The sequence below is a fragment of the Thermobia domestica genome, chromosome 2, assembly GCF_964235325.1.
Source record: "Thermobia domestica chromosome 2, izTheDome1.hap1.1, whole genome shotgun sequence".
Lineage (NCBI taxonomy): Eukaryota > Metazoa > Arthropoda > Insecta > Zygentoma > Lepismatidae > Thermobia > Thermobia domestica.
The window spans coordinates 283,067,159-283,083,453 of NC_137455.1; the positions used below are offsets into that span (position 1 = coordinate 283,067,159).

The 16,295-nt window shown below is 37.7% G+C and overlaps 1 protein-coding gene across 1 annotated transcript in view; it reads left to right on the plus strand.

Moving 5' to 3' along the window:
- The first annotated feature begins 802 nt into the window (after window positions 1–802).
- LOC145679444 (pickpocket protein 19-like) overlaps window positions 803–16,295 on the plus strand; it is a 38,594-nt gene continuing 23,101 nt past the window's right edge. The window contains exon 1 of the mRNA XM_081750025.1: window positions 803–816. Within this exon, the coding sequence (XP_081606151.1) occupies window positions 803–816 (14 nt within the window). The remainder of the gene's footprint in view (window positions 817–16,295) is intronic.

The window sequence follows — 16,295 nt, forward strand, 5'->3', positions numbered from 1 at the left end:
AGAACTGTCTGTTAAGCTTGTGGATTATCACTCGTACACCAATATTGTAGCTTCTTAAATTTATAGACCAACGATTCCGAGGTCTTAAACTTAAGTCTATTATGTGGATCCATGGCGTATTTGATGCGGAGAGCCCATACTCGTAATGTCTTGTCATGTATTCTGGCGCTACATTCTTCGTGTTCCTTGAAGCAACGGTAAACTTCGCGGTTTATATCGTCCATAGTTAGCGGCGGGGAAGAGAAGTACTTCTTCTTGATCCGTGCGAGATCCATATATGACCTGATGCAGCGATGTCTGTGCATGACGGCTTTCAATGATCTTCGTGGCGAACCGTCCGGATTGTCGTAATAGTAGTACAAATAAGTCTTTTTCTTCTTGGGTGCATCAGAATCTACTCTACGAGTTCGTGGACGGCCAACCTGCGGAGGAGACGGAACATAGGAAGAACTGCTGCCGCTACATCCCGACAACTGTGAGGGAGACCTGACACTTGGAGCTACATGGGTGGATGTGCTCGGCTGCGATTCAACACGCACGAAGTCATCACTCGCATCTTCAATACCTTCATTAGATGCATGAAATATATCAGTTCCGAGACATACAAATATCTGATAGTGATCAAGAACAATAGCAACATTACGTAGTTCCTCCTTGATTCTGTGAAACACCTCCAGATCCTCTGCACTCGGTGGATCGCTACTGGTACCAAACTCCTTAACCAAGAGAGTGATGACAATTTGCGGATTCATTCCTGAAAGAGTCACAAACAGGGGGACATATCACTGAAGGTCAGATAAACATGTGCAAATACAGGTAATGGCTACAAGACGAGACGATACAATATTGTTGTAGTATTTTTACAAGACAAGAACTACAGTTTTTGTAGTAATACTATCTACAAAACGAAATGTTAAAACGTTTTCATGAGACAGGCACAAAGCTTGTCTCATGGGTATCATTAAAATATTGTGTTCCAGTCACGTAAGCTGAATATTTAGGTGAAGCTAGGACAAACTGGAACAGAATTTCGGACAACCGTTTTTAGACGACAGATTGGTAATTGAAAACAACGGAACAAAGATGACCACTGAACTCTATAACTCCAACATGGCGGAAAGTAACACACTGTTGCATTGTGATAGAATATCTCTGTCATTTGGGACCTAAACTACTTGAGCAATTTTAACAAGTGTATTTTGGATTTGTCGTGATCCATACTGTGTCCTGGGTTATATGAAAGTATGAAAATAAATCCAACATGGCGAAAATCAACTTTCTTCCAAACCTGTAATTTTAGGATATTGCGAAAAGATTTATAGTTGTAGAACTTGTTCCATCGTGTCCAGCACATGTTGTTACCTCACACAAACATAACTTTTTATGAAAATAAAATGCGCCATGTTTATTTTTTCAGAAATTTATATAACCCAGGACACAACACGGATCAAGACGAATCCAACTTGATCGTTTCTGCTATTTTGGAATTATGAAAAGAGTTACAATAATGTATTTAGGCAGCATCCTTGGCTTATAATATAGTTCCATCCTTGGAAGCACACACAAAAATCGCTGTAAATAATTCTTTTGCCATTTAATTCTAGAATCATTGCTATTTTTACAGGACTATCGGGCTATTATACACACAATATGGATCAAGCGTTATAATCAAATTGATAGAACTCCCGGTTGGTGTCGCCAATTTGTTTGTTAGGCATGACCTTGAAAGCTCTTTACCGCGTGGTTGAACATTTAACCCAGTGTTTCCGAACCCTTTCCCAAGTGCGGCACGTAAAAGGTGTGACCTTTATTATCAGAAAACACCAAATTTAAGACTATGGCGAACGTAGGTAAAGAAGTCCGTATGGAAGTGAGGAACTACTGGATAATTTGTGGGTTTAATGGTCCAAGAATTAATACACTCTTGAGTAAATTCCCCAAGCTGCTGAATTTTGCCTTTTAAGTACATGAAAACGTAACTACAATTATGATTTGGTGTCGCTTCACACAATTGTTCTAACACTACTAGCTGAAATGCCCCGAATTGTACGGGGAGATTTGTTGAATTTTTGAACTACTGCTATTTTCTACTATTACTACCACACTACTAACTACTACTACTACTATACTAGTAGTAGTAGTACTAGTACTACCTACTAGGCCTACTACTACTACTACGGCGAAAACGACTTTGGTAATGTCATTAATGTATTTGGCGACGCAAAAAACAGTTGATTTCAATCTAATATTGGTCATTTTGGGCACTTTTTACACGCCTCCTGTCCTAGCGCCGCCCATGTGGGTGGTAGGGGTGTCTACTTTAACATAATTTCGTGCCATACTGTAAACTATATGTGTACAAAGTTCGGCTGAAATTACTTCAGGCGTTCTTAAGTTACTCCATTAAAACCATTCCTGGCGTGAAAACCCCATTTAAAAAGCATTGTGTGTAATTCGACCCCCTGGAAAACGGGGTGAGTTATAGGGGCTAAACCCTAGAATGTTTGTTACCTGGTATATTTAATTCACGTTTGTTCAAAATCTGTGCAACCGTGTAGGATATGTGGAATTTGCAAACACGCATAATCTATGCGCTTTTATCCTTCAAAGTTGAGTTTTCTGCACTTTGCCTCACCCACAACTTGGAAAGAACTCCTCTTTACATAATATGCATTCACCTATTTTTTCTTTTCTTTTTTTTCTTTCATCGTTTTACCCTCAAACGCTGACATTGAAGTTACTGAACTCCTTGTATTGTTTATGTGCATATGTTACACAAAGTTCAGTTTTCTCGTATTTCATCGCTACAAATGTTTTTGTTGTACTATCCTTTACTACTAATCTAGTATGATCATTCGTATAGAGGTTAATGCTTACCTTTAGCAGCAGGTTATGAGCTACCTTGACCAGTCAATTGCAGGAAAGCAAGTGACTTACGAGTCTTTGCAGCGCACTCTTTTCATTTCCCGTGATAACATTTGTCTGTCTTTTTTCTACACCTTCTCCCTCCCACTGATCTTATCGATCTTACTTGTTCATAATCCTCCTTTCAACACAAGTGGAGCGACGTAGGAAACATCTTGTGCTGCTGTCTCCAGTACTATCACCACCTATATGATATATCCAGAGTGTCCCATCTAACTCTGCGACTGAAATAGTTTCAAAGCGAAACAAATGTGACACATCCAGTTGTGCAGGAATGTAGCCCATGTCAGCGGGCGACAAACTTCTGTGAGACGCAAGTGCTCCAAGTCCCCCATCATAGGGTCCCAGGGGCCAACTTCAAAATTTCAAATGGCACCATCGGTCGAGTTATATTTCTTTTGATAAATCTTGTAATATGCAACAACGCATATCAGAAATATTTACTATATGGGATTTCAAAATGGCCGCCAAAAATATCTGCTCGGTGACAAGAACAACGTACATTTTTGGCGGCCATTTTGAAACCCATGCTTCATATAGCAAATGTTTCCTATAGGTGTTGTTGCACATTTCATGATCTATCGAAAGAGGTACCACTCGGTACCTGTTGCCGTTTGAAAGTTTGAAGTTAGCTTCTGGGGCCCTATGATGGGGATCCTGGGGGCATTTGCTTCTCGCAGACTTTTATAACCCCCTGACATTGGTACATTCCTGCACAACTGTATCCGTCACATTTTTGTTCGTTTCGCAAATCTTTCAGATCACAAAGTTTGGTGGGACACCCTGTATCTTCCCACGTATACCCACCATGACATAATGTTCACTACTTCGATTATCAGTTGTTGGTTCAACCCAACCATTTCATGTTCCCCGACTTGACATTCCCTCAATCACTCCAGCATTGATGTATTCCGAGTGATGCCTGTTGCCGGAATTTTCTTTTTGTGAAACGAGTATCCTAACTATATTAGACTTGTCTGGATTTTCATGGCCAGCGTTGCCAACTTTGGAACTCGTTTTTGTTTTCGACTCTAGGTACGTCGGTTTTCTGCATAGTCGGTGCTTCTTGTTTTGTTCATTCTAATATGCACAGCTCGTGATCAAATGTGGCGCATTATGGCCAACTCCATCTTTTCCGTATTTTTCGTACTTCTGTTTTTTCAGTTTTCTTTTATTAGATTACACCACTGATTATGCACTTATCTAATGTTCCACATGACAGGTTGACACTGAATATTGCACTCACTTCATATAGTGCTCTTTGCAAAACATGTGCTTTTCATTGCAGTTGGCAACACTGTTAACCCCACTGGTGGCCTTCATTTGTTCCCTATTGTGGAAAGTCTCTTTCTATACATCACTTGTCAGCATTGTAATTTGCCGTGCCCCCTTTTTTGCGGAATTTGCACTTTTCCATCCTTGGCAACTTAGTTGTTTCCCGAACTTCCACCCCTTATATTTCTTGAACCTATTGGTATGGGCAGCTCATTTTTTCGGAATGCTCATTTCTGTTACACCTCTTTCAATTGGCATAGGTCACATCTTTCACTGCAACTATCATTTTCGGAAGGTTCCCTTGTAAGTTACAAGTGTTACCCAGAACACACAAGACAAGAAGTGTCACGGTAGCTACACCGTGAAGTCTTCACCTCTAGTGTATGTGGTAGTCGGTTCCATCTCGGTTAGTGCCATGTGAGCTTTGTGATGGACAAACATTGAATGTGTGTGGGGACCGCGGTGGCTCAGTGGTAGAGCGTTCACCTCTGGTGCTTGGGGTCTCGGGTTCGATCCCAGTCCCGCCAAGTGAACTTTGTGGTGGACAAACACCGTGTGCGTGGGTTTTCTCGGGGTTCTCCCGTTTCCTCCCACTTTCTTCATTCCACCATTTCATTCATTACTCATCATCACTGTCTCCTTTAGCCTAACCGGCATATGCCTAACCGGTGGGACGTAAAACAAAGATTTCATTTCATTTTTCGAATGTGTGTGTTTGCTCGAAGTTGTCTAGTATCCTACCACTTTCTTCATTCCACTAATTTTCCCATCATCATCCATTCGGCCAAAGTTGCCTAAAGGTCTTAAAAATAAATTCAAATAAGCTCACAAGGCAAGGACAAATATTGTAGTTTACCAGATAATATTTCTCTGCTGTTAGTTGTCTGAGGCTTCTCGACTCTGGCTTTTTTTTTTTTTTCTACCGTCTGAAACATTGAAATTTGTTTTGACCAGTTTCAAGACACGAATACACAGCAAATTGCTCATAGGAAGATGAAGACACTAATGTCAAATAATGTTTACACGACAAGCAAAGTTCGATGTAAAGGTGTCACCATCCCCGACACTATCGTATACTATCAGCCCACTTGCTTTATAGTCTCTCTCTCTCTCTCTCTCTCTCTCTCTATATATATATATATATATATATATATATATATATATATATATATATATATATAAAGAGAGAGGGAGAGAGATGGAAAGATATATAGATACATAGAGAGATAGATATGTGTGTACACTTTGATTTCATATATTCCAGCCTTTAGGTTTCGCAATGTTAACCCATAACATTCTAAAGACTACTTTCCATTTTAGCATGTTTAGATTTGTTGCAATTATTTTTTTTTAAAAAAAAGCTCGGAACCAAATAATTGTATTGTGTAATGGAAAGTATTTGATTGAAATTTTATGTTACTACACAGTAAGCTCTACTTAATGTGCCATAATAATGGGAGCTGAACGACACATCGGACGAAAGAATGCTTGGGGCCAGTCTTCACCTACATGGTTCAAATCTGTTCCCATAACCGCGGGGTGTGTGCTACTATGTGGTGGTTGTCCCGTTTGTGTAACAAACTCATGACAGTACACCCAGATTAGCTAGTGGCTAAAAAAAAAGTTGATTTTTGGTTGGTTATTTTGGATTAAAGTTTCTTATATTGTCGTGATCTATTCGCAATCATACAACGTACATCTTCATACCAAGCCGAGCGGTCTGCGGCGATAGACCATGGCTTGAAGGCCCCAGGTTGAGTCCCGGAAGGGTCATGTGTATGGATTTTAACAGATTTTGTTTTTTCGTATTGTGTCAGGGGGGAATCGTACGGGATAAAAGGATTTCAGTCTGAAAAAATGGAGAGAATATCCGCCCCAGGATACTTTCATGGGAGTAAGGAATTAGTAAAAATATAGGATATACATTTTATAGCAGGTTTAAAAATATGGTTTGGGTATCCTATTTCTTTTCTGTTAATTATGTTCTCCAATGTTGGAATTTTGATTATTCTCATGATATTTTCTGCTTTCAACGGAGTTCCATGAATATTATACCAAATGTTCTTTAAACTTGTCAAGTTCGAGAGGTTTTATATGCCTGTAAGAAACAATTTCTGAAGATAATTCAGGTCCTAATGAATATTATTCACTAGGAAAAGGAAGTATTCCCCTCCTCTCAACATGGAAGCAGAGGGAAATTTCGCACTCTGGTCAGATCAAACATTTCCGCGTAACAAAACGAAAGTCCCCCTGTAAAATCTCTTCACCTAAAGTGTTATTGTTAGTATCATAAATTTGCTGAAAGCAAACAATTTGAAGGGTTCGTTGATAATATCTTTGCTTTCTTTGTCCTTCGCCCGCCTTCCAAACGAAGAGGTGAATTTTACATGACTGCTGTATAATAAGCGAGCGATTGGTAAAATGGTAAAATTATGTTTTTGTGTGTATGTAAGTGTGTGTGTGTGTGTGTGAGAGAGAGAGAGAGAGAGAGAGAGAAGACAAAATTTTAGTTGCAAGATGACATACTTCAATTGCCGTTTTCGGTTCATATAGCAAAATGAATACCGCCACTAGAGAATAAAGACAAGTGTAGTCTGTTCTGTTCTCTTCCGCCATCTCAGCCTGAACTTTCAACTACAGCCTGTAATGAGTGTAGACCTTACCCAGTTTTCAAATTGAATAGATGGTGGTGGTAGTTCGGTTTCTTGACCTTGTAAAAATCTTCCCTGTCTTGATTTTGTTTGTCATCATTCCAGCCAGAAATAAAAAAAAATGAGAATTCCTCAGTTTACAGCAAGGGGAATTGGAGACAAGATATTAAGGATGATATTCCTGGAAGCTCATGTATCACGATTGTTTCATTCAATAGACAGAGAACACTTTTCTATGAAGGCTTTTCAACATGTTTTCTCACAGAGGGGATTTTCCTTTTGCAATATATATGACCACTGGCAATTTCAATCTTGGCCATTCCCGCCAGCGTTTTCATTTTCGAGACACGAGACGAGACGAGACATTTCACGAGACGTCTCGTCTCGTCTCGTGTCTCGTCTCGTTTTCGAGACGGGACAAGTAGTCTGTCTCGTCTCGTGTCTCTTCTAAAAGGGTTCTGTCCCGTCTCGTTTACTAATCCTCTATTTATAAGATCCTTGCTATAAAGAGATTGATTATTCGGAATAATGATGAGAATCTTGAAAATATTTACATTATTTAGGTCACTGGTTCTTAACAATGGCTTAACGCCCCCACAGGCGTTTTCCTTTCTAAACAAAACAAGGGTTGGAACAAAAAGTGGCGATTGGAGGGCATTTGAGATTTCATGACATGTTATACTGTTTCCTTATTATTAGACGAAAACCATCACTTATTTTACCAATAAACACAAACACACACTTATAAATATACAAAAGAATTGTATATATAAAAGAATTATGTTCTTTATGTTCATTATTCGTCAACTGATTTGACTGTATTTAACACTTTTTCATTATTGAGAGGGTAACATCGAATGAAGCAACAAACTTTCTCACCCATGTTTTTGCGAGCGAAGGCAAGACCGACTGCGATGCTAACTCCATCTCTGGACGGAGAAATAAAACTCGTGCAAAATCCTTCACTGTTAACAACACTAAAGAATAATGTCAGGTCTTACTTATGAAGGGCGATATACGGTGTATTATTTATCTGCAACATACGAAATTCCAAGTCACTGGCAATGCTTACTTATACAGGTTGCGGCACGTAAAACCGGCCCGTCGTAATATTCTGGTATATTGTGTTTTTGGCAACACTTAAATAATCTACCTTCCTACCAAGAGATGCCGTGTCGAGGTCGGGTCGACTTACGTGACCTGCAGCAGTCACGTGCAGCCGCAGCCAGTGAAACTTGTCGAAAGCAGTTGAGAAAATGGCCTCGTTGTGTTAAGCCGGGTGAGTGTCAGTGTGTGATAATGCCGTATTCGATACCCGAGCGTGTTGCCATTGTTGAAGGGTTCATTCTCACTGGATCTTTTGTGAAAACAAAGAATTTGTTTCGGGAGAAATTTCCAGGACGTTCTGTGCCAGCAAAAGGCACCATTCAGGAATTGATTGAAAAATGGCGGCGTACAGAATCGGTTCAAAATGCTCACAAGAACAGACGACCATATGTCTGTACACCTGAATTAAAGATGCAGGTGGAGGAGATAATGACAAGAAGTCCTCGAAAGTCAACCAGGAGATTGAGTCAACAGGTTCATGCGAGTGAGAGAAGTTGCAGACGTGTTTTAAGGGAACTGAAGTTAAAACCGTACCGGATAAGTGTTGTGCAAGAACTGAAGGAGCCTGACTTGCAGAAGAGGGTGAATTTCTGTTCATGGCTGTTGAGCAATGTTGCCAGTGGTTTCTTGGATCCACTAATGCTCATCATGAGTGACGAGGCGTGGTTCCACTTGTCTGGGTACGTAAATTCCCAAAACAACCGGTATTGGTAGACTGAAAATTCACACGCAATCCACCAGGTACCCTTGCATGATGAGAAGATTGGTGTTTGGTGTGCCATTTCCGGCACACGCGTTATTGGGCCCATATTCTTTGAGACGACAGTGAACAGTGACGTGTATATGGGAATCCTGGAGGAGTTTTATACACACTTGACCGAAGAGGAGCGTCAGTTATGTTACTTTCAGCAGGACAATGCAACATGCCACACATCAGCTGCATCATTGTCCCTTGTGCATGAGATGTTTACACCAGAGAGGACAAGCAGCAAAGGCTTGTGGCCTCCTCGGTCACCAGACTTGTCCATGTATGACTTTTACTTATGGGGACTGTTAAAGGGAAGAGTATACGAAACAAATCCACACATAATTGAAGAACTCAAGACCAGGATCCAGGATGTCACCAATAGCATTACAATACAAGAACTGACAAGGGTATATATGAATCTCCTCAATCATGCTCACATGTGTGTTGAAGTGGGCGGAGGACACTTTCAGCACCTGCTGTGAAGGCTGCTGTGAAGGTGAGTAGTCATATTCAATACATTACATTTCATTTATGTGTTGTAGTTAATCATATTCAATACATTACATTTCATTTTATGTGTTCACTTTACGGGCCGGTTTTACGTGCCTCACGCTGTATTAACGACATTTAGAAGTAGGCAAGAAAAAGAAAAGAATGAAAAATTACATAAAAGGGAGTAATTCTACAGGTTGGGCACAAAATTCCGTCACCTCTTGGAAGTACTAAATATTCGAACTTTAATTACAATTTTAGGTGTACACATTACTGATTGAGTTTTATTTAAAATGGACACCACTTTCCTTAGTGTCTAAATATCTAATACACCAGGGGGCCATCGTGCACCGAACACAAATTCATACGTAGCCAAGTTTTGTGGGACATTTTCTTCAGCATTGATGCAAAAACCTGTTTAAAAGCAAGTCTCACATTTCTTTCAATTCCTCAATCGTAGCATAACGTTGTGCTGCAACAATGTTCTCCATGAATCTCCAGAGCAAATTTTCACATGTCGTTAAGTCTGGACTTCGAGGTGGCCAGTCAAGTGGAGCGAGCAATGAAGGCTATCTAGTTGCAATCCAGCGTACTAAAACAACCACACTGAGATATTCTCGAACTGAAGTAACAAAAGTAGCAAAATGAGAAGGCGCTCTATCTTGCTGAAACTAACATGTCTCCTTATGCCCTCGGGTTTCCAAAAGGGGAATGAAGTAATTTCTTGGCATATAAAGATATCAATGTTGGTTAACAGATCCATCAAAAAATATGGACCATATATTTGTTTGCTGTCCATTAAAGCCCATATCATGACTTTGGGAGGGTTATTCTCAATCTCCCCTTAAGAACAAAGGTTTAACCTTGATCGGAAGAAAACATTGTTTGCCCTGGAGTTTTGTTACTTGGCACATTCATCACTGAACATTATTTTTCTACGTTTCGGAATAGTGTCTAACACGTGAAGAAGTGCGTCACATTACCCCATCTTTTAGTTTAAATCACTGACAGATAATTCTTAAACAAACTTCAGTGGAAAGAGTGTAATTCTAAGCCATGTTTCATATATTTTCGGAGAGTTGACCAACGTATGCAATGTTTCACGGACTATTTGGAACTTGACTTCATTGATGATATTTTTATTGACGCCGAGACTTCTCTGCATTGTTCCTTTCTTGTGGATGATCTACTACTTTGTAGTTTATTCTTAACACTGCCGGTAGAGTACAGCTTCTATTCCTAGCCAAATAGTGCAGGAATTTTAAGAACTTCGCACAGTTTTAGTACTTGACCTCGTTATCAATATACTAAAAGTTTCCTAAGATTGACCTTAAGATTCGTCCGCCATATTGGAAAATGGCCCGCCGATTTTCAGTTTTTCGAGGATAACTTTAAAATGAGCAGAGATAGATAGCGTAAACTATAAATAGACTAATAATACATAAAGAATAAACAAACACACATTTTGGTGTATAATGCATCCCTCTAGCTTTATTCATTCAGGAGATATGAAGTTTTAAGTTGTGGGAAATTTTGTTATTTTGTGCAGGTGGTAAAGTTTCTCTGGCAGAATTCGAAAACTACAAATTGCGTGCTTACTCAAACTGTACATGAAAATTAAGAGGATAAAAATACAGATTTTGGTGTATAATATGTTTATATATCTCTATCAGTGGCTTGTATATCACACAGTAATAAATCAAGAAGCGATCCGTATAGTTTACAATAAATATAATTACTTTGTAGTAGACATAAACGTCTATTGAGCATAGTTTATTTTTAACTAACTTCTAACTTTGACATAATATTTCTGCTGTGTTTATATTATTTTCAAAGTACCACTATATGTTTAATCTAAGGATGCTAAAAAATACATTAGAATACAAGAATTTATATTGAAAATTATTATTTAAAATGTGTTCTGAAGTTTGTTCTTTTGTCCATGTAATTTAAATATTAAATGCATATAATTCATCCTCATTTTCTTGCGAATTAGGAACATCTGAGTAGTTACCACACGAAACACCCTGCCAATAACTATACATGGGCTAACAAGGTAACCCAGCATTGAAATAAACGCAATTATTCTTACAATTTATATGCAACAACTCAGAAGGAGCAGGTTCCAGGTCTGAGCAAATCGGCATCAATTTGTTGTGAGATTGTGTCCATCCTCAATTTATAGGCTGTAATGAATTTCCTTCCCATTCTTCCACCTGATGATATACACGGAAAGGATATTGTTGCTTTGCGGCTGCATTTGTTGGGGGTAGCACTGCGAGATCAAATCTGGAATTTAATGTTGGCTTACTGGTGAGAATATTGTAGTCATAATAATGATCCTCATATCTTGGCACCATAAAGTTGAAGCAGAAATCTTTCACCAGTCTCTGCTGTTATTTCTTTGGTAGACAATGGATCATTGAACACTAAAATTGATGTCCTCAATCTTTCTGGAGAAGACGCATGACTTGAAGTTTACCCTTTCGGTATATAGCCGAAGTTGTATCACAACCTGTTGATGCATGCAAAAACAACAGTACATCACATATTCCTTCCCCAAATAATAACTGTTGCTGGTAAATATTAAATATAGTTTTCTGTTTCTTAGCCCCAAAGGTAGGAGTTAAAAACCACAAATCACATTTCTCCTTTGTTAATGCTGTTAACAGAATCAAAAAATCAGTGTCCTGGCTGATAACAACAACAGGCACTTGACATTTTGCATCTTCCATGGCTAACGATTGAAATATCAATATTAGCTTCTGCTTGGCAAACCTTCATATTGAACTTCAAACAACGAGCTACCAAGGCATTAATTAAGGCAACTTTATTATTGGAATTACTTAAAAATTCAGCTTGAGTACAGGTCGTAACTGAGGTTTCGTCAAATTTAATTGTTGCGGACGTTGTACGTACTGTTCTTCTTTGTTCATCGATTCCTTATGTTGGCTGTTCAGAATATCTATCAAAAACAAAGATGCAATTTTCACCGTAATGGGATATTATGTACGACATGTAGCTATCAAGAATATCACCGTATGTCGCTGGTCTTGGCCATACAATAGAATGCAGCTGTGTCCTCCATCTAAGACATGAACAGCATTCGTTGGTACTTTGAAGTTGATTTCTTCCCATTTACAAGCTGATACTAAAGATGACTTGTTGCCCTTTCTCATTGAGATGTTGTCAAATAATGAAGATGGTTTTGAGAAACCTCATATCTGAAACAATCTTTCAATTGATGAGTTCCTTTTATGACATAAATAATTCTATGGAATAATTCTTGGCCATTAATAACTACATTATGGTCTCGGATTTTTATTCCTGCATTTATTGAAGCCAGAGAGATAATTTCATTCTTCAGTTTCAGTTTAAGAGTATCGATACTGAAATCATTTCAATGCACAATTTGAGTAATTGCAATCTATAGTGATAGAATTCTGCCAGAGAAACTGTACCATCTGCACAAAATAACAAAGATCGGAAACTCAAAACTACATATCTCCTAAACGAATAAAGCTATAGAGATGTATTATACACCAAAATGTGTAGTTTTCATACTCTACATATCATTACTCTTTATAGTTTAAGCTATCTGCCCATTTTAAAGTTATCGGCGAAAAACTAAAAATCGGCGACCATATTCCAATATGGCAGCCGATGCTCAAGATCAATCTTAGGGGACTTTTAGTATATTGATAAGGAGGTCGAGTACTATAACTGTGCAAAGTTCCTTGCTTGTATGAATTATTTTTTTGTTTTTCTCACAAAATTCCTGCACTAAAAAGTTTTCTCTGTGGAGGGAGGTCTCGTCTGAATCGTAGCTGGAAATACATACGTACCTCTTCCACCATTTTCCCTGTTCTGCGCCTCTCGTGAACCCAAGTGCTTGTGACGATGCTTTCTTCAATGGTATAGTCACTTGTATCAACCATTGTTTATACCTGAAATATGAAAGTAATTCACTTAAATTTCAACATTATATTTACAGTTTACACTGTATAATATATTGCATATTTACAGTTTACATATATTTACAGTTTATATAATTACATATAATTACATAGTTTGATTATTTTATACTTACGGGGAGCGTGACAGGATTTGTGCTAGCTTTGTATATAAATTAATTATTTGATGTTAGATAACAAATTCAAACGAAATTATGAATTTCTTACGGTTAACTGGGACTGAAAATCATTCCAAAGAAATTCAGAAATATAGGTTGTCAACTGTAGCTATGTAAAAGACAATTGAAGCATTCCCACAAGTAATACGTTATAGTACATTTGAAAAACCGAGAAAAACTAAGAAAAGTATAGTGTATTTGCATATGTCAGTACTTCAATGCTCCGCGCTGAGTTTGTCAGTATACTAATGCCATATCTTGCGAAACAGTGAAACGAACCTTTTTGCACATGTTAGTCATTCTCTGTAGTGCATAAATACACTGGTAGCTCAGTAAATTCTAAATTATGCCACGTAGCGTTAGGTGTAGCTTTGTTAAATTTACGGAAGAAATCTATTATTTTATTTAAGATGACCAATGTATAAGTATTCAAAGTGTACTGATATTTAACCTCTTACGTGTACTGTATAATAAGGTAGAAATACTAAATGCAAGGTGTGCTCTTTAACACTGAATACTCCATAACCAAGCCCATGATGAAGTGAAGTGCTACGTGAAGACAGTGTAGAATGTGACCATGCATAGGCCTAACCATAGAAGTGTGGCAAAGCTGTACCACAAGTAAGGTATATGTTTTTATGCAATATGAAGTTTTATCCATCATCTTCATTTTTGCGCTTATCCATCGTTACTGATGCACCTGCTCCATACGAAAGCACCACACGTTCCCGCCTGCTGAGCTCCTGTCCTAACTTGGTTAGACAGTATTCACACTTTTTAATGGATACCTAGCACAGGCTGGTCGTCCATTTAAGTTGGTTAGTGTTTTTATGGGATATGTCAACACATTGTATTTATATCCATAAAGGACAAGCCCTACTAAAGTAAATGTATATCCAGTAATGCAACTACTTCCTGAAGAATCACTTTCTAAGATAGTAATAGTGAAACTCCTCATGAAAGAATTTAATAATTTCAAGTTATGATACAGGTAGGTGTACATATATAATGCGTGTTTATTGCGAAAAATCTAGTCGACGCGTTGAAATAGCAATAATATAATAGTAATAGTAATAAATAAGTAAAATGAAATTATATTATAAATATTTGATATATGAAATAACAGAAAATAAATAACATAAATAAGTAGTTGAGGAATGAAATACGTAAATAAATATAGAAAATATAAATAAATAAAAATTCAAACAAAAGTATCAAAAAATTATAGATATAAGAAATATGTAAATCCAAGCTACGAAGCATTCTACAACTACAACCCATTTCTAATGGGGCGTTTACACTTAGTCGATTTGCGTTCGATTCAGTTGAATTGACGTCACTTTCAACTTAATCGACCGTGTAAACGGGACTTCAACTTAATCGCTTGTTGATCGAAGGCGACTAATCGACTGGCAACTGAATTGAAAGACGTTCTATTTTCTGTGGTTGAAATAATTGAACACATCCATCAATCTGATTCGGCCTAGTTGCTTCGATTTAGTGGCAAATACAGCGAGTCGATTTAGTCGTGCGACTAAATCGACCAAGTGTAAACGCCCCATAAGCACGCAAGAGGTACAAGAGAGCACGCAAGTCGAATTTTAAGGGTTTCATAATTATACTTAAAAACCCCGGTAACTCCAACTTTCGTACCTGCTAACCTCTATGAATCGAAGTTTACTTTTATAAGTCGAATTTCTCTTATGTGACCTCGTTATCTCGAAATTATACCTCTTTGCTTTTACGTAATTGTCATTGTTGCTAGTCCTGTAATTGTTCATGTGTACTGTAGTTGTATTTTTTCATGTCTGGTATTTTATTTTTACTAGTCGTCTCATTTCATTTAAGAAACTCACAACTTCGAGTTATAGAGGTTGAATGAATAAAACTTCGAATTATAGGGGTTATGTAGTCATTTTTGATGGTGAACGTGGAACCTCGGTATCTCGAATTTTTGTTGTGGCCACCTTAATTACTCAAAAAGCTCGATAACTCGAATTGTTATCTATTCCTTTCAGCTTCGAGTTATCGAGGTCCCATTATAGTTTATTTTACGTAAAATATATTATTGTGTAGAGCTTTTGTTTTAAATTCACGTATTAGGAGTTTCAATTTGTATTTTAATGTAGATTATGCGTTGGCCTTTGTCCTTATCACAACGGAGACAAAAGCCTCAATGCAGACACCTTCATTAAACCATTCAACATTTGGGCGCCCAAACACGGAATTGAGTAGAGCTAGAATCCCCTTTCATACTTAACATTAGGTCATAGTTTTGATTATAGTAGATGAAGAAGTGTTACATTTTCAAACACCCTTGTTTGAGAATGTAACACTTCTTCTTCTTTCTCACCTCAACCATAGATTGGTGGGCAACATGGAAACTTTAAAACTTTTCTCTCCCTTGGGAGAGCTATTTTATACTTTGATATGGTCTCTTCTTCATACCTGCATTTAAGTATTCTATCATTGGTCTTCTTCTTCCTGGTTTTCCTTCTGTCATTCACTCTATCAACACGATGATCCAATCGGATTGCCGAATAAGATGACCAAACATACTGTTTCTTCTTTTTCCTATTATCCTCATGATCTGTCGTCCTTCATTACTTCCTTTAGTACGTCTTCATTGCTTTTCCTTTCAGTCCATGATATGCGCAGTATTCTTCGCCAACTCCACATTTCAAATGCTGCCACCTTGGATATTTAAATGTAACACAAATATATTATTAATAAATAATATGTTTGATTATAAATATGTTTAATTTAGGTGTTTAATTATAATTAAAACGTTCTTCCTTGAGCTCATATTTTTGTGATTGGAGAGAGTATTAATATTTTAGGGTAATAATTGAAAATAGTACTAGTAGTATCATAATAATAGGGTCAATCCATGCTAAGTGATCCAGAAAAAAGAAACATTGCCGATCGACTTTTTCAAAAAAAATCTTTTTTTTTTCATGAATGT